General features: G+C 37.2%; 1 protein-coding gene across 7 annotated transcripts in view; it reads left to right on the plus strand.

Moving 5' to 3' along the window:
- PTK2B (protein tyrosine kinase 2 beta) overlaps positions 1–19787 on the plus strand; it is a 2401727-nt gene that overhangs the window by 1974997 nt on the left and 406943 nt on the right. For all 7 annotated transcript variants that reach the window (XM_044062346.1, XM_044062339.1, XM_044062341.1 and 4 more), the window contains one exon: positions 15148–15265. In XM_044062346.1, the coding sequence (XP_043918281.1) occupies positions 15148–15265 (118 nt within the window). The remainder of the gene's footprint in view (positions 1–15147; positions 15266–19787) is intronic.

The raw sequence follows: 19787 nt of genomic DNA on the forward strand, positions 1-19787 counted from the left end.
ATGCAAGAAAATGTGAAAAAAAATCAGCATTTTTGAAACTTTAGGTTTTAAACAAGGTATTCCAGATTTTTGTGTCCCTGCATACAGTATTAGTTCCCTGGATGCACAGTAACAAACCATAGCGATATACAGTCCATTTTTGATTGTGCTGGATGTAAACACACCTACTGTGTTTGATAATGTGAACAATTACTTTTCTTCAGCGATCTTTGATATCACAACGCTAATGATTGGCAGTAGATTTTCACAAACGCCGAGGTGCCAGCTCGATGTCCAACCTTCAACGAAGGCATGCCCACGCCTATTTACACATGTCTTTCAAACGCCACCCAACCACGGGGAGGACATGCAGACTCCACAAAGAAGGCACTCCCCGCACTCGAGCCGAGAATCGAACGGAAGAACCTCTTGCTGTGAGGCAACAAAGCTACCACCGCACCACCACAGCTTCACTAATCTGATAACGAAAGAACTATTTTGTTGATTACGTCTACTGTACTCAAACTGGCAGATTTCTACCAGGAACTTTTAGTTTTGCATTATCAGTGGTTTAAAGGAGGGGGACAGTTCCCAGAGAAACAGCATATTAGATGTTTTATGTGCTGTTCTTACACTGTGAACTCTAGTAAATAATCATTAAACGCATTTGCCTTGTGATTCCTTTGCAATTCATTCTGCTTTTATCAAATGTATTCAAAAGGTAGAAGAAGAAAGGGGTCCGCAACCTGCCTCATATAAACACAAAATCTTCAGTAAAATTCCTTTAAATTTAACTTATAGCCCTGGAAATACATCTTCATTTCCCATTTAAATACTTAAAACAGGCAGCAAGGCATTCAAATTGTACTAATGCTTTTATTCTTTTTTCTGCCAAAATACAGTGTAACGTTACTTTACTTGGACAGGATGAAATCTGAGGAATAATTTTAGGGTTGGTGATGGGTGGGGTGTGTTTCCGTGTGTGCAATACACAGTTCTTGTATTGTATATGTAACAGATGAAGGGTGCAAGAAATACAAAATATATTGCATTGCACATTTTGTTGTCATTTATGTTTGGGGGACCTGGCATTCAGTGTTAATATGCCAAACCTACGTTGAGTGACAAGCACAGTAAGCCTTTTTTTGTCTGTGTTTTTGTAAGCCCTATATGAATGCAGTCATCCCTCAAAACCATACGGTCTCCACCTATTCACAGGTATAGAAATAAACTTACACACAAAACTTACTGATATGCATGCCTGGGTAGCCAACCATTTCTCAGATGTACTAGCAGCCACAGAAACTTGGATTAAACAAGAAATAAAGATGAAGAAATTTTTTACCACAGAGATATAATATCTTAAGACTTGACAGAACCCATAAAAAGGTGGTGGGTTAGCCATTATCTGTAATACTTTAAACCTGTGTTGTTCTCATATAAGCCTGCCCCACTATGCAGAAGAAATTGTAGCATAATTGCAAATGAATGTTCACAAGAGTCTTTACATTATAGGAGCTTACCTTCCCCCAAAGAAATAACATAAATACTGCTGAATAACTTCTGTCTTTGGCATCAAGCAATATCTCATTTGAGATGATAATTTTAAGAGATCTAAATACTGATTGGCAAACAATTGACTGTAGCAATCCTTCTAATGTCATTAATCTATATGGTTTAACCCAGTTTATTTCAATTCCTGTAAACTGCAGCAAAAAATCTGGTAGTGCTTCTACTTTAGATTGGATTCTCTCTAATGTCCGAAATAAAATCCTCTCAAAATCTACTTTACCCAATACCTTAAATGCCTTTTTACCTGACTTTGCAATAAGGCATCATAAATGTAACCAAAAATAGCATTGGTACAAACTTGCTCATAATCTCTCCTTTAAGGAGCAGTTCATCATAGCATTAAAATTAGTCAGCCGGCAGGCTTTTCAAACTCTTCCACTTGATGGGACTGTAGCTCTGTTCAACTCAATATTCCATAACATACTAAATGCACTATCCTCAGTATGACCCAAAAAAATTAAATCAAATTCAACACCCTGACTTTCAAAGAGTGCTAAATTTTTCATGAAAGAGAGAAACATAGACTGGAAAAAAATGGAAGCAAGTTAAAAGCATAGCTGCCTGTCAATACTATAAACATCTCATAAACAACACTAAAATCAAATCAAAACTGATTAAAAACTACTAGGTTAATATCCAGGCAGCAAATTATAATAATCACAAAACTTTTGGACTACAGTCAATCAGCCGTTAAACCCAGTACACCAACACAACCTACGCCTATTTTATCTAACCATACTAACAGCATAGTCAGTGAATTCACTACTCACTTCATCCAAACATTATCCCTCAGCATAGGCAGGCACAGACTCCTCTCCTGAGTCGTTAGCCCCCAAAACACCTGACCTCAAACCTACAATCAAAAAACTATTGCTAACCTTAAAACCTACCAGTCTTGACTAACATATCATCTGAGTACTTAAAAGTTGCTGCTGATGCCCTCGCTTCTACTGCCTCCATACTAATCAACCATAGTATCACTGAAAGCCGTGTCCCAACACTGGAAAAAAGGAGACATTCTTCCTCTCCGTAAAGGTGGACACTCAAATGAGCTCTCAAACCTCAGGCCTATATCCATACTGTCGCCACTCTCAAAAATTCTGGAGAAGTCTATCCCATCTCAACTCCTCAGCTTACTTTCTGAGAACTGCTTCCCTTCCTCTGTGCAGCATGGTTTCCATCCTTTTCTTAGTACATCTACAGTTTTGCATTATAATGTCTGTTAACCAATATTGAAACTCTGGGAGCATATTTTTGGCACTTTTCCTAGATTTATCCAAAGATTTTGACATGCTATCCCACCAGAAATTGCTTCAAAAACTAGCATGCCAAGGAATACATGAAACTTCATAGGTTCATAGGTGAGTACTAGCCTAATGGTCCTGGAACTTTTACATGCCTAGCTCATAGAAGTGCCCTGGCATCGTGCTGCCCGACAGTAGTTCCTAGTGCCTCTATCAAGTAGAGCCACGGGAGTGATCCCCATGGTGAACCTTTATTACCCATCCACTCATCAAGATTTCTCTTGAAGAGGGACAGCGAGGTGCTCTGTTTGACATGTATGGGAAGTCTACTCCAGAGCATGGGCAGTCTCTGGGTGAGGAACCTGTCCCTCCAGCATGTTTTGTTGATTGAGGTAATGAGGTTGAGGTCTCTGGAGCATGTGGTGTGGAGGGATTGGGATTTCTTTAGATGTAGCATTTCTAACAGAGCTGGGTCAGACATGGCTTTGTAAGTCAAGCAGAGATCACATCTAAGTAGGCAATATGAGACAGAGAATAGCTGCAATCTTTTCAGTCCTTCTGTGTAGGACAGGTGTTTAATGCCTATGATCCTCCTTGTGAGGTACTTCTGTGGCCTCTCCAGCTGTTGCAGGTGTCTAGTGTGGTATATGCCAAATAGGGCATTGTACTCGATGATTGGTGTAATGAGGGAAGAGTGGAGAGAGATGATGACCTCTTTCTTCCTGGGTGCAAAACCCTTGGTAATAAGATGTGAAACATAGAAGGACTTTCTGACCACAGTGGCAATGTGGTGGTCAAAGGAGAGGATGCTGTCAACCTGCATCCCCAGATTTTTTATAATGGCTTCAGTGTTCATTGGGCTCCCATCAATGTGGTAATTAGTGGGGAACTGAGTTTTTACCAAAGGGGATGACTATGCATTTTTTTGGAATTAAGCTTAAGGCCATTGTTTTGACACCAGTCATTGGTCTTAGTTACGCCTTTCTGTAGGATGTCTGCAACACTTGGGAGTTAATAATGGCTCCCAGCTTGCAGTCATCTGCGAACTTGGTCAGCCAGAGTCTCCTTTTCTTGGCCTGGACTTCTGAGAAGTAGATGCTGAACAGGAGAGGACCCAGGACCGATACCTGTGGTACTCCAGTTTTGACTGGTCAGCAGTCTGACTTGGTATCTGCTACTTTCACACTGTGTGTTCTATCTGTGAGCCAATTTGCAACCCACCCAGTGATATAGAGGTTGATGGCTAGTTTGGTAAGCTTATCAATAATTCCTGAGTGAGGAATGGTATCAGAGGCCTTGGCCAGATCAAGGTAGGCTGTATGTACTGCCTTACCTTCATCCACAGCCCTGGGGACTGACTCAAAGAAGTCAACCAGGTTGAGCAGGCATGATCTCCCTTTCACAAAGCCAGATTGCATGGGGTCTAGAGTTTGGAGATTTCGTATATCTTTGTTAATCAGGTCCATGATGATGTGTTCCATATCTTTACATATCAGACTCGTCAGGGTAATGGGGTGATAATTCCTGGGGTCTGTAGTCGCTCCCCCTTTATGGAGAGGGATGACTGTAGCAGTGCACCATTTGGTAGGGACAAAGTCTGAGGTGAGGCTGTGACTCAACGAGGCACACAGATGTGGTGCCAGTTCGCTTTGTAGTTCATGTAGAACACTATCTTGTGTAATTCACTATCTTGGATGCTCTTCGTGTTTCACTGTTGCAGACATCACATTTGGGTTACCTGCTTGCAGTAGCCCTCAGTTGGCCTGATTGTCAAAGTCTTGGGTCCTGCGTTGGTTGCTGTCTCATCTTCCATGACATCAGGTAGTCAGGGGCATAAAGCATGCAGTCAACACCATTACATCAGTCTTTCTTGCCGTGCGGTGCCTGAAGCAGAACCAGTTCGCAAGTGCCAGTCGGCCGACTTCTGAAATTTTCATTTTCGAGTTTCAGAACCGAAGTCTTCAACTAAAGTTAAGTACCCCATTGGGGAAACTTTTTCTTGCTCTAAACCAATGTCTGTAAAAGTCAGTAATTGTATTTCTTGTGGAAAGCAAATACATCATAAAGATTTTCATTCATACTATATTCCTTGCCTAGGCCCTGACCACGATGCACCTCACTGTCGGTTTTGTGCCTTATTTAAACAACAAACTGTTTGTCGTCGGTATATTTACACTTCTAAATATTTTGGTACTCGGTTCAATTATCCAGATATGGCTTCAGTAAGCCACCCAACTATCGACATTCTGAAAAAAACAGAAAGATAAAGACAGAGACAAGCCGCCTAGGTCCAAAGCTGCAGATGACACTTCTCCTAAGCTAGTGGCCAGTTTGAAGGTACTCAGTGAGGCACTTTCGCAGCCCCTGATACCCGCTACTTCAGATTTGCAAGACTCTATTGAGACCCATTCAGAGTTTGGTATGTCACAAGATGCTTCAACTTTGGAACATGTGGATGTCTCTACTTTGGATGGGTCCGGAGCCGCTATGCAGGCACCGGCTTCTGAGGGTGTATTCAGGCCTACTGACTTGCATATTAAACTGACGCCAACTTCTTTTTCAAGGCCTAAAACTCGATCCATGCCTAGAAAACTGACACCCAGACCGCATGGTCAGGCCTCTGTGCCTAAAAACAAATGATAAGAATGGCTAAAGACCTTATTACTTTAATCAGGGGAAGCCAACCTTCCCCCTCTATGAGACCTAGGACTGAATTTTGTTATGATTCTTCTGATCAGGATTCTGAAATTTCTGCTTCTTCTGATGACCAAGATTTACTGTTATCTACCTATGAGGATTTTGATGCAGAGGACTCTATTCCCTCTGCTTCCCCTCCAGAGGATTTCTGTTTTGGTGAAACCTTGCATACTCTTAGGGAGCATTTTCGCTGGGAAAGCCAGGATTACTCTGATTCTAAAAAGAGGCTTAGGGATTTCTTACTCCTGTCCCAACACAGGCCTTTAGCTATCCCCCCTGTACTGGCTGCTCCTTTAGTGGGAAAGATTGCTCTGCAGGCAAAAAACAGTGAACGCATTACCCAAGACAAATGGGTTTTAAATGTAGTTTCCCAAGGATACAGATTCCACTTCCACACTTTACCAACCCCAAACAGTTGGCCAGATTTTCCCCTAAATCAGTGGGCAGAGGCTCAAAAGCAAGTTCTCTCTCTCTCTTAGGTGTAAGGGCTATTCAAACTGTCCTAGAACAGGAAAGGGGACAATGTTTCTACTCAAGACTTTTTTGGTGCACAGAAAAGACAACTCCTGGTGTTCTATCCTGGATATCTCCATCCTAAACACTTTTTTGGTGATCCCAAAATTCAAGATGCTAACTCTTCACCATTAGCTTCCTATGCTAGGCAAGGATGCCTGGTTGGCAACACTGGATTTAAAGGAAGCCTACCTGCACATCCCATTCAGGGAATCTTGCAGAAGATACCTACGCTTCAAAGCAGGCTTCATGCACTATCAGTTCTTTGCACTGCCCTTTGGCTTATCTACTGCACCCAGGGTATTCACAAAGTGCCTAGCTCCAGTTATTGCATTTTGCAGGCAAAGAAATATTCAAATATACCCATACCTGGACGATTGCCTAATTTAGGCAGAAAGCCAGGACATCCTATTGAATCATCTGGCATTTGTACAAAAAATGCTAACTTCTCTGAGGTGCACCATAAATGAAAAGAAATCACATCTGGTACCCTGCTGATAGTGTTAGCTGTACAGAATGCTCTGACAGCCTTCAAGGACCACATTCTTCCAGGACAGTTAATGGTAAAGACGGACAACACCACTGTTATGTGGTACATAAACAAGCATGGGAGACCCATTTATACCCTCTTTTGCAGACTAACCATGGCACTGTGGAACACAGCCTTGAGCTACCAAGTGCACCTACAGGCTCAATTCCTGCAGGAAAGCTAAATACACTAGCAGACTATCTAAGCAGAAATCTCATGGACCCACATGAGTGGAAACTGGAACCAAAGACATTCAACATGTTGATAAACAAATGAGGGAGCACAGAGATAGACCTGTTTGCCTCCCCCTAGAATTACCAAGTGGACAAATTCTGCACAAGGACTTCCCAAAAACAAGCTTGGAAAGTGGATGCCCTGTCCTTCACCTGGAAAAATCTATCAGTTTATGCCTTTCCTTATCTGCCTGTCCTCTCCAAGGTACTACTAAAGATCAAACAGAACAAACCAAGGATGATACTGATTGCACCAGACTGGCCACGCCAACACTGATGTACCCCCTCTTGTGCAGTGTGTCACTGCTGGCACCATGGCACCTGCCTCAGACCCCTACCCTGCTGTCCCAGCAGAAGGGCCACATTCTGTACCCCCAGCTTCAATCCCTGAACCTGGCAGCCTGGCTAATTACCTAATCTCTCCATTACCGTCCCTCAATAAACAAGTGTTGGATGTCATTTTGGAGGCAAGGAGGCCTAGTACTAGAAAATCGTATGCTGAGAAATGGAAAAGATTCTGTTTCAGGAACCAAACTCAGGGGATGAGCACAACAGCGCCCAATTTACCTCAGATTCTTCAATAGTTAACTGAGATGCTTCACAAGGGCCTTTCTTTTTCCTACATCAAAATTCATGCCTCAGCCATTTCAGCTCGTTACAACATAGAACCACCCCTCTTCTCTCATCCACTGCTCAAGCAGTTCCTCAGAGGGGCCAAAAATGTAAGACCACCCAGGAGAGCCCCTACCCCAGCCTGGGACCTTAACTTTTTATTGAAAAAACTCACTCTACCTCCTTTTGAGCCAGCTGACAATGCAGAGTTGAAATTCCTCTCTTAGAAATCAGCCTTCCTTTTAGCCATCACTTCAGCAAGAAGGGTGTCTGAATTACAGGCCCTTATGGCAGTGGAGACTTTCATCATCTTTCTTGTGGACAGGGTGTCCCTAAGGACCAATCCCTCCTTCATGCCCAAGGTAGTATCCAGTGTGGCTCTTTATCAGTCCATTCATTTGCCAGACACGAAACACGAACAATGTCCCAAAAAGCAGCTAGAAAAAAGTTTGCAGAAACACAAGTATCCAATAAACTTCTTCTTACGAATCTCAGAGATTTTGTAGTCATAGAATACTTCTCCGTTAATAAGATTCTTTTAATGTCAAGCAAAAATAAAATACACGAAAGATAAAACACTCAGTGGTAGTAGAATCCAACGTAAAAACAAGGAATAAGTCAAGCGCTTTCACCCGTTCCTATGACGGGCTTTCTCAAGATAAATTATTACCATTGCCTTGCTTGCTTAAATACAATGCTAATAATTCAATTATACAATTAAAAAGATTTAACAATCCAAATGAATCAATTATTGGATAGTATTTCCTTGATGTTTTAGGAAAAACAACTACTAAGCGTATTCAGTTGAAATGAATTTTCTTCAAACATTATTATAAAACATTTCTGTCGTAATACATTCTGAAACACTGTTAATTGTACTTGTTAAACAAAACTGTTTTGTAGTACATTGCGCTATAATTAACTAACTGTTGCACTCAATACTGGGAATGTTCCTGAGCCCAATGTTTATATTGAAATGTAAATCAAAGGTAGTATCTTAACAAAAACCCTCCCGCTGTTCTTTTTAACTGCCGCGGGTGCATTTGGCCGTGTAACCAGATATTAACCCTTAAATAAAATTAAATAAAATTAAACTGGCTTCTACTTCTTATTTTGTTCTCTACTTATTTTGTTAGCTGTAAATTGTTAAAAGTCCAAAAGTGTGTTAGATGATTCATTCTCTTCTGGTGTTGGAAGCAATACTTTTTGAGAAAAGATGATCGCGCAATATATGTTCCTACAAGCTGGAACCTTTAATGAAATGTAGTGTATTTTTAGATGTATGCTGAACCTAAATAACATATTGTTACATGCACATTATCTTTGTTCAAACATCATAAATATGAATTTTAAGTTAACGATGGTTTCACTAACGTGTCTCTTATTATTCAACTTTAAAGGAAATTTTGTGTCCGGTCAAATGTTATCCTAATCACATAAAGCTTCAGTGTTGTTAATATTGATAGTAAGCAGCCTTAATTTAAAATCTATTAAAACTTGTATTAAAAAAGTTATGTTACAAAAGTTTTTTAAAAATGTTCTTTTAATGACATATAATTTGCGTGTCAATAAGCATGCACATAAATTTTATTTTGCTACATTCTTATGTTAACCAATTTCCAAAGACATTAAATTATTATTGTTGGTTAACATCAAAATAGATATCTAATAAATATGTAATATATAAATATTAAATATATGTGAATATATATAAATAAATAAATAAATAATAATGTAAATATATAAATACATAAATAACTATGTTAATGTTTTAAATATTTTAAAAATATATGTAACATGAACTGTGCATATTTTTTACTACTTATAACATTGTGTCTGTAGTTATCAATTCATTTAAGAATGTCATTTCATTAACATTATTGATTCATTTTTGAATGAAAGAATGCTATAAATTCTTGCAAAATTAAAGTGAATGTGTTAATGTACTCATAATCAAGTAATATTTTTTTATATAATAAAAATTCTTATGATATGAAGGAATATTTAATCATAAGATGGATCTGGTATATAACATAAATTTATCATAATTTTGCCCTTCTTAATTTGAGAAGGCTTGTGATGCTAATGGTCTCATTGAGCCCTGGGAATTTTGAGGCATTTAATCTAAGTTGCCAATTCAACTCCTTAAATTCAATGGTAGCTTCCCAGTCTCCCCCTCTTGGATTAAGGGGCACCTGTTCTATAACCATAAATTTTAAAATCATGTTTGGGCATACAGTAAGATGTTTGACAAAGGCATTTGCTTCTTTCTTTTTCCGAATGTCATACATGTGTTCATAAATTCTCTTACATAATGTTCTTTCAGATTTACCTATGTAAAAACCATCACATTTTTGACAAATGCCTAGGTATATAATACCTTTTGATCCACAGTTATAATAACATGTTGATTTTACAAAAAATTTTCTGGATTTAATGTAATAACCATTACCTTCAAGAATGTAAGAACATTGTTTGCAACTATTACATTTATATGTTCCAATCCTGCCACCTTTGTTATCAGATTGTATTGGTGGTTGGTTTTCGAACATGTTTTTTAAATTGGCATTCCTTGCATTCACAAACAACGGTCTTTCTGGTACCCATTTTTTTGTTTCTTCATTAGTAGTCAAAATGGGCCAGAATTTATTTACCATTTTCTTTAATTGTTCAGTTTCATTGTTAAAAGTACAACAAAACTAGTTTGAAAACTGGGGGAATCAACTTTGACTTCTGAAGCAGGGTTCACAGGGAATAATGGTTCCAAAACTGTGCCTAATAGTGGACTATACATGGCTGTTCTTCCTTCTAAGACTTCTTGATACATTTTCTCTATTAGTGTCTGTGGGTAACCTCTCTCAGAAAAGAGTTTCCTTAACAATTGGGCTTCAAGAAAGAATTTTTCATCCGTATTACACATTCTTGAAGCCCTGATGAATTGACCTTTAACAATGCCTTTTTTCTGTGAAAAAGGATGGGCACTGCTATAATGCAGGTACGTATTGGAGAAGGTTGGTTTTCTATATACAGAAGATTCAAAGATTTGTAATTCTGTATTTTTAACTAATAACACATCCAAATAATTCATGTGTGTGTTACTAACATTGGATGTAAATTTTAAGAAACTTGTTGTCTCATTTATATACAACAAAAAAGCTTCTAAACTTGTTATGCTTCCTTCCCATAAAATACAAATATCATCTAGGTATCTTCTGTAGTGTAAAATATTCTTCTCCCATTTTGTTTCAAAAATGTATTCATTTTCCCAGTGACACAGAACTAAATTTGCATATGCTGAGGCACATGGTGATCCCATGGCCACCCCTTTGTTTTGCTTAAAAAACTCCCCATTAAAATAGATAAAATTATTCTTTAAAATCATCAACATAAAATCAGTTAATAAATTTATAATGTTGTTACTAAAATTTGATAGTTTGATTAATATTTCGTTGAACCATTGTGTTCCAATATCATGTGGAATGCTAGGAAAAAGATCAATTACATCTATCGTAACTAGGAAGTCTGTTTTGGTATAATAACACTCTTTTATACCTTTAAGGAACTCCCAAGAGTCCTTACAAATGTGTTGAATTGATGTTATGGTGTTTTTGAGTGTTGCATCTACAAATTTACCAAGGGGTTCTGTGATGCTACCTGAACCTGCCACAATTGGTCTGAACTTAAGTGGTTCCAGTCCCTTGTGAATCTTGGGTATACGAAATATTACTGGTGTAAGAGGTTTGTTAACTAATAAATAGTTATGTAATTTCTCATTAATGACTCCCTGTAGAAGCATATCATATAATATATGTTTGATCCTTGCATATGCTATGTTCAACTCATTAATTGAAAGGGTGCTATACTGCTCTGTATCCTGAAGCATATTGTGAATTACTTGTTCGTATTCTGTTTTATACATTAAGACTACCCCTCCCCCTTTGTCCGGTTTCATTACCCTTATCTGCTCATTCCTGAGTTGTTTGATAAGTTTAAGGCAGTCTTGATGTATGTTCTGTTTGGAAACATTTTTGTTTTTAGATAGACTTCTAATTTCAGTTTCCATCATATCTTCAAAGATTTTAACTACTGGATGAAGGGGTGGGTTAAAAGTGCTTGATCTGCTAACTAAATCCCTGGAAAAATTCTTTCCTTTAAAGAAAATATCTAAATTCAGCTGTCTCGTGAACAGTTTAAATTCCAAAATGGTTTTAGTCATATCAATACTTTTAGTTGGGACAAACTGAAAACCTTTAGTAAATAATTCAAAATGTGTGTCCTCCACTTGATTTTCTGTAAAGTTGTATATGGTAAAATTATTTTTTGTCTCTATCACATATGTTGAAGAATGTGTTTGAGATGCACTGGTCTCATTTAGTGTTAAAATATCTATCTGCGCTGTTTCCCCCACGCTTGCTGGTTCTGGAACTGTACTCTGTTCCCTTGCCTGCGTTGGGGAAATTGAAAACCCTGATTATCAATATTTTTTGGGGTAGTATTATTATTGTTCTGTTTTTGGGCCAGTCTTTCGCTACGTCTCAAAGTTTCAGTCATGGGTGTGTTGTCATTTACATTTTGGAAAGAAGAAGGTGCTCCATTTTTATTCATAAGTCTAGAGGACCAGTTCTGTTTGTTTGAATAACATAGTGTTATTCCATTCTTGTAATCATTTAAGTCTCTTTCTAATATTTTTACCTTCCTTTCATTTGCCAGCCTTCTTTCCTAATCCACAGAATAAAGGGGAACAGATACTGCACTCCTTAGATGTGCACAGACAACTTAGATTTTACTTGTAGAGGACTAAACCTCTCAGGAAATCTGAACAGCTGCTGGTGGCATTTGCTGCAGAGGGGAAGGCCATTTCAAAGCAAACCATTTCTAAATGGATAGGCCATTGCATTCATTTCTGCTATAAGCACCATGGAAAACCTATCCCACGGGGGATAAGACCACATTCAACCAGGGCTGCATCCATCTCTACAGCCTTTCTCAGAAGTGTCCCTACCAGGGACATCCTAGAAGCTGCTACTTGGAGTTCTGTACATACTTTCACCAAGCATTACCATTTACCAATTTTACTTTCACCAAGCATTACCATTTACCAATTTTCTCCAAATCCAGAGCTGGTTTTGCCACTGCAGTCTTGCAGGGCCTTATAGCTGGTCCTAATGCTATCTAAATTCCTCCTCCCATCCTTAGCTTTAGGAATCTACCCAAATGTGATGACTGCAACAGTGAAACACAAAGAACATAGTATAGTTGTGTATACTTACCATAAATGTAGATGTTCGAGTATATTTACTTTTGTAGTCCTGGTTACTCTCCCACTAGCCCCCTGACTTATTTTGGCTATACCTCTATTCCTTTTTACTATGCTTGAAAGCTTTTTGGTGTATTTGCTTTTTTGTTGGAGGTCTAACGTTGTATGCATATTTAATTGCTTCCTATTATGGGGGCACCTGACATCTGGGGCAAGAAAAACTGATGTAATGGCGTTGGCTGCATGCTTTATACCCCTCACTACCTGACGTCATGGAAGATGAGACAGCAAATGACATAGGACCCAAGACTTTGATAATCAGGCCGACTGAGGGCTACTGCAAGCAGATAATGCAAATGTGATGACTGCAACAGTGAATACACTTGAACATCTACATTTATGGTAAGTGTACACAACTGTATTTTCTCCAGTTATCTGTCAAATAGGCAACAGGTACTAAAAATTGTAAAATGAAATCTCCTCTTGTCTTCTGATTGCAAAGGTATTCCACAACGATCAATTTTAATTCCCCTGTTGTTCAATATATTAATTGATATATTCAACAGCTATCTGTTCTTCAAAAAGCATAGATAAATTGAAACAGCTTACCCAAGTGTCTTTCTCCACATTAGAGACCTGGCTGTCTGATACACAGCTGTTCCTTAGCCCTAAAAGAAATATCCTGTTGACCCGAAATCATTAATCTGACTGCAAATATTTCAAAATCAATTCCTCTAACAACATCAACGTAGAAGTAGTAAGTCAAACTAAGATCCAAGGAATCACTATTGATGAAAGCTTAAAATTTGATCATCACATAAAACTAGCAGTAAAAATGCCCACCCAAAGCTAGGTGCATGCTATAGGGTCACACGGTACCTCACAGATAATGGCAGAAGTATTGCTCGGTACCTTCTCTATCCTGCAGTACTTTATGCTGCTCACATCTTGATTAACCTGCAATCACTCAACTTTCAGTCTTGGAAAAGTACTGTAATAACCTGGCAAAATTTGCCACCAGTCAAGCTTCATTGTCTGGCCTTACCAAAACTTCAGTAGTTAAAATTAAGGCATTACTTTGGACCTTCCCAACTAGTCATTTTGCATAAACTCATCTGTTATCCAGACAAATGCCTTAGTTTGAGAAATATTCTCCAACTTGATACCCCAAACAGACAGATGATATGATGTCCACTGACAAAATGTTATTAACTGTTACAAAAGCTGACAACTCAGCTGGCACTTCTTTGTACTCCTCTTTCTTAACCACAATTTGGAACTCCCTTCCTCTCTCTGTCTCTGAGAAACACAATATACACCGACTCCTTTATGGCAGAAGGTATAGAATAGCTAAAAGATACCTGGCACTGTACATGCACAGTCCTGGGTGATAAATGTCCTGCTCCCTGTATTTCCTTTTATTTCCAAAGCACTATACGTTATTTATTTATTTATTGGTCCGGTGTCTGTACTATGCGTGTCCCTCTTCTTCCTTCTACCTATCCTAAAATATTCTCTTTTACCTCTTATTACTAATCCTCAGTTTTCTTTCTTTTCTCTCCTTCTACCAACTTATTTTTTGAACATGCTGTTTAGTTGCTGTTGCTATTAATTAATGACATGTTTAAATATTGTGTATTTGCTGATTACTTGTATCCCTCTGTTTACTATGTTCTTAATGTAATGTTTTTTTAGAGCTTTTAAATGTTGTATACGTGTTGATTACTTTTATACCTCTTTTATTTTCTTTATGTAATGTTGGAATTTTTCTGGAGCTTTTATTCCTGGGCCTTTTCTGAAAAGGGATAGCTTTCTTCCCAGTCAGACTGTTTTAGAAAACATATTGAAATAAATAAATAAAGGTTGGATTAAAGATTCTAAGCAATTATCACTAAACTGACAACAAAAACAAATTTCTAAGCGAGATTAGATATGCAGTTCACAAACAGATAATGGGATGGCATATGTATGGCTCCCAAATATGCAATAAAGTCTATAAGATTTAGGATCTTTGCCTAGAAGTGTTTGCACAGACACGTTTATAACCCAAGTAGACTCCAAATAGTTTTTCATAGTAAGGTCTTGTTAAGATTAATTCTGGTGGCTGCCAAAAAAACATTTTCTAGAAAATGGAAATCAAAATTTAAATGAACTACACTTGAAATAATGAATATTGCATCAGAGATAAAAGAACAGGACATGTGGGATATTTACAAAAGGATAGAAGTAAATTGCATAGAAAAATTGGAAATTTGGGGAATTGTTTATGCAGAAAAAATATTTTAGAGGGGGAATGATGCTTAAGAGAAGGTAGTAATTGAATAATGTATGTAATTTTACCTAGATTGTTGGATATATAACAGTTTATATGATGCATGGTGTTTGTAAATGTGAACTTGTTAATATGATTGTGATTACTTTTATATAAATATAGGTTTGCTATGTCATAAGTGATAATTCAGTAAAGGTGTTAAAAAAATCTTACTAAGACTGTGCATTTTTTATTTTCAGCCCTTATACATTAAAACTCCAACAATGACCATGGCGGAAAACATGATGGATCTCATAGATGGGTACTGCCGGCTGCAAAAATGTACAACAAAGTCATTAATTATCGGCCTAAAGAAAGGTAAGCAAGTGATGGAACCATGATGCTATGCGTAAAAAGTCAGTCTTTTCTTCCTTCATGTTTTTTTCATTTGCAGTTCCTTATTTTCTGTCAGGATCTATGAACAGTAAGTGTTACAGAGAAGGATATCATAAGTGTAATGAGTTTTTCTGAAAAATCAAAATTTTAATTCAAATTGAAGTCAAGCTTTAACATTAATTTTAACTTACCAAGATAGCACACAGGAATTCTCACTGGATGGTTAATAATAAAAATATATTTTTTCCACAATAATGGTTAAAAAGACTAAGTGCTTCTATCCAAGTGATTTGTAAGACTTCTTCAGATTAATTTTTCAGTTAAAAAGCCAGGTTATATAAATGCCACACACTAATCACAGAACTGGTTCATAAATAATTTATTAATTTAACGTCAGTAACAACCAAATTTAAATCAAACACATGAAAATATAATCTATAAATTGTAACTACTTCGTCTTCTTAAATAAATAAGTAAATATTAACATTTTATATACATAAAGAATATTTTAAAAACATAAAAACCTGTTGAGGTTTTAATATTAAAAACCCGCTGTACTGAAACACGTTTCGCCATTATGTTGTAAAATTGGCTTGGAGTATGTAAGTTCCATGTGATACCCAATTCAAGACATACTGGCTCTCATTTTTAAAATTCTCATAATGGATATATGGTCATTAACCCAGGAGAAACTGAAGCATTAAGCTTTAACTGCCAAACAAACTCTTTAAGCTATAATAGCATCTCAGAATCATCACCCCTATCAAAACTGATGATTTTATCAATAATAAAATATGGATTTTTTTTTAAATTAGGACAAAGTGCTCAATGTCTGTTGAGGGCATTGGTGGAAATGTTCTATTTTATATTGCACAAATAGTTTCTTATCCTCTCCTATCACTTCCTATTTATTTTACTCACCTAAAATGCCTAAATGTTGTAGATTTATCCATGAAGTACACAACAGTGTGGTTGCTGGTTATGATAGAACCGTGTCCTGCCCTAGTAGATGCAACTGTGACACTTTAGGGGAGGGGGTGTACCTCATTGCATGTAATTCTTGTGAGACTGTTTATTTATATAGAGATGGTGATTCCAAGATGCTATTGGAGTTTATTAGAGTGGATTAGCCACACACTCCCTGTAGCTTCTTCTCATATGACCACTGAACAGGTGTTTCATGCAAGCCTGCAAGAATGAAGAGATCATCTGCATAAAGAGATGGGTTAACATTTAAACATTGTCTTTTAACAGCGTTTCAGTGCTGTTAAATAGAGCTCTACCTATTCCAGTAAGAGATTTTTCCCATTTTAGTAAATAAAGCTAGTGGGGAGATGATAGAGTTGCAAGAATACTGATAAATACAGTGAGTTATTTTTTCTGTAGCACGTCTATAGCAGAAGTGCAGAGGCTGCAGATCCTGGCAGGTGAAGGGCATAATAAACAGAGTAATATATTTTAATTTGTTTCTAACAGGTACTGTACATTGGGCCCAACTTCTCTTCCAGTTCACAGCAATGATCAATTTATTGTGATCATCCTAACTGTTCTTTGCTTTCATCTAGATTGCCCCTAAACACATAGCCACCTCAGACAATCACCTGTGATGTGTCATAACTGAAAGTGTTTAAATAACAGCCATAATAATGCATTTCCACCTACTGCTATATGGCACCTTGCCCACATGCTAAATGTCATAATATTAAATAAAAAATAAATAAATAAACATGTTTTATGCTGTTGATGGTGCATAAAAAATTAAATAAATACAAATGCTTTGTGCTATTGATGGTGCATACTGTTTATATTGTACAGTGATCTATCTAGTTTCTTGACAGAAGAAGTTTAACTAAACCACACAAGCTCCCAAAGTAGTTAGGAATTCTCCTCGAGCAAAAAAACACCAAGCACTGCTGTAGCTGCGGATTTTCTTTATTCACTTCATCCTGGTACCTCGGCCTCAAAGGCCTTCAGAGGAATAAACTGATACAATCCCAGCAGCCTTTTATATTCCATCACCACATTAATTCATCTTAATTCAATTAAATAATAAAACAATTAAATCATTTTCTTCAATAATTATAAAGCTTAGAACTTAAAGATGTACCCCCCACATATAATACACCATGACTGTGTTAAACAAATAAATTAACACCACACAGAGTGACCACAATTCTCAAATGACACTTTTTAAAACATGACTTACACTACACATTGTTATAACACACTTCCCTATTTTCTCAAACTCTATTATTATTTTTGTATCAAAGAGAACACACAAAAAAATATATTTCAACCCTCCCCTACAACTCTACTATGAATATGTTTGTTCATAATATGCATTCTATAATCTTTTTGTCCAAATATGCACTTTTTTTCTTTTTCCATAAAAAATTTACCTCATTTTTATTGCACATACATTTTTATTATTATTAATCTTATATCTCAAATTAATTAATACAACCAAAATTAATTGCTTTTTACCTAACCATCAAAACTGTTCTATATGATAAACTTCATTAACTGGATTAACCATCTAAATTCCCCAGTCAATATCCAAATTGAGACCCCTAGGGTATAAAGTGCCCAAATATATTATTCATTTAGTTTCTAACTTAATCAACTTCTGTTTGAATTCATCCCCTCCCAAAGTGTGTTCTTCAGAGGATTTTGCTAATACACTAAAGAAAAAAATGATCTATACTACCCCCATGTGTGTTGCAAAAGTGTTGCGCCACTGGGCTATTCAACCTCTTATTTCTTACATCACCCAAGTGCTCCAATATCCTTAATTTCACCTTTCTTTTTGTCTGTCCCACATACCATTTACAAGGTGTGCATCCACATCCAATGATGTAGACCACACCACACAAGTTACAATTAAACTCATTTTTAACCACAAATTTCTTCCCATTTATTGTCCATCCATCAACATTCTTCAGTTTGTCACACACTTTGCATACCCCACATGGAAAATACTCCCTTTCTTTCAGCTGCATCAACCTTATTTCTTGGTCTTAACAACTCTTTTAAATTGTTAAAACGACCATACAAAAAGGTAACTCTCAGGAAATAATTTCCCTACTACTTCATCCCTGCAAACCACAGGCCAAAGGTCATTCACTAACCCTCTGAATACTTCAGAAAGGGGAGAAAATTTGTTCTCAAAGAAAAGGGGTTCAACACCAACCTTCTCCATTTCATTTTTCCTAATAACCTTCTCATGTTCAATGGAATCACTGCTTTTCCTTTTATAACTTGTTTTCCTTTTCAACTTATTTATGGCCTCACCTATATGTTTCATACTATATCCATGCTTTAATAATCTTTTCTTAACCAGATCAAGTTCCCTCTCCAACATCTTTTTATCAGAAGTATTAGTCATGATTCTCCTAAACTCACCATAGGGAAGGGATTTTATCAAATGACTAGGATGAGCACTACCAGCTTCCAAAAAAACTATCTGCAGCTGTATCCTTATGAAATGGTTTGTACTGCAAAATACCTTTTTCATCTACATAAAATTCAATATCCAAGAATTGAATTTTATTCCTACTAGTTCTATAGGTAAATTCCAAGCCACAAGTGTTCTGACCAAGTAACTTCATGAATTCATCAAATTCACTAAAAAAGTTTAAGAAAAGGTAAAGCATGAATTTTCACAGTAATATATTTCATCTTGTAACTGTCAGACATTATGTTCTGCTCCTTCTACCACCAAGGCTTAGCAGTGATCACTTTATTGTGATCGGCATGTCCTTTGCCTTCTACAGACTGCAACTACAAACAGCGTCTTATGGTGATCACCAAAATTGTTTAAGACACAGCCACAGTAAAGCATTTCAAGTTACTGCTACAGGGCACCCCACCGCATGTCAATCACAATGAAATTAATTAAACAATTCAATTGTATTATGCTGCGGACAGTTGCCACTGCCCACAGATTTAGCTGGTTTCCTGCTAGTAATTAAAAGAAAACAAAAATACATATCTGTAAGAGAAATCTGTCCCAAAAGATCTGAACATTTGTAGCTCTTGATAGTCAGTAGTCATATGACTGGAGATTGCCAGAAAAGCATGGCAGTCATTTGCTAAGAGCAATTAATTGATTATGCTTTGAGTGTATAGGAATAGGACATGAGCTGGCTTTCCATGACCTTTTGCTATATTCATGGGTTAGATATGAGAAGTTATGCTAATAAATAGCATGGCTATTTACTTCTGTGTTAAATTCCTCATTCATTTTGAATAAACGGAGATAACAGCCATGTGGCAGTTCTAGCAACCTTGCAATCCTAAGTTCAGTACAGGCACAGTCACAAGCAGACTTGTGTAGGAGGATGACAGCTGTGCTGGCAGCTGGCAGCTTACAAATGTGGAAGGGGAAGTCAGTGAGAGAGCCACCTGCATTATTTTTGTTGTTTTAATTCTTGAGCAGGACTCCGGGATTAAAACAATGATAATAGCACACATGGCTCTAATGATGGACAGGCTGTTTCTTTCT

Source organism: Protopterus annectens, chromosome 2.part1 (genome assembly GCF_019279795.1).
Source record: "Protopterus annectens isolate FY-2018-M chromosome 2.part1, PAN1.0, whole genome shotgun sequence".
In the NCBI taxonomy this organism is placed as follows: Eukaryota; Metazoa; Chordata; order Ceratodontiformes; family Protopteridae; genus Protopterus; species Protopterus annectens.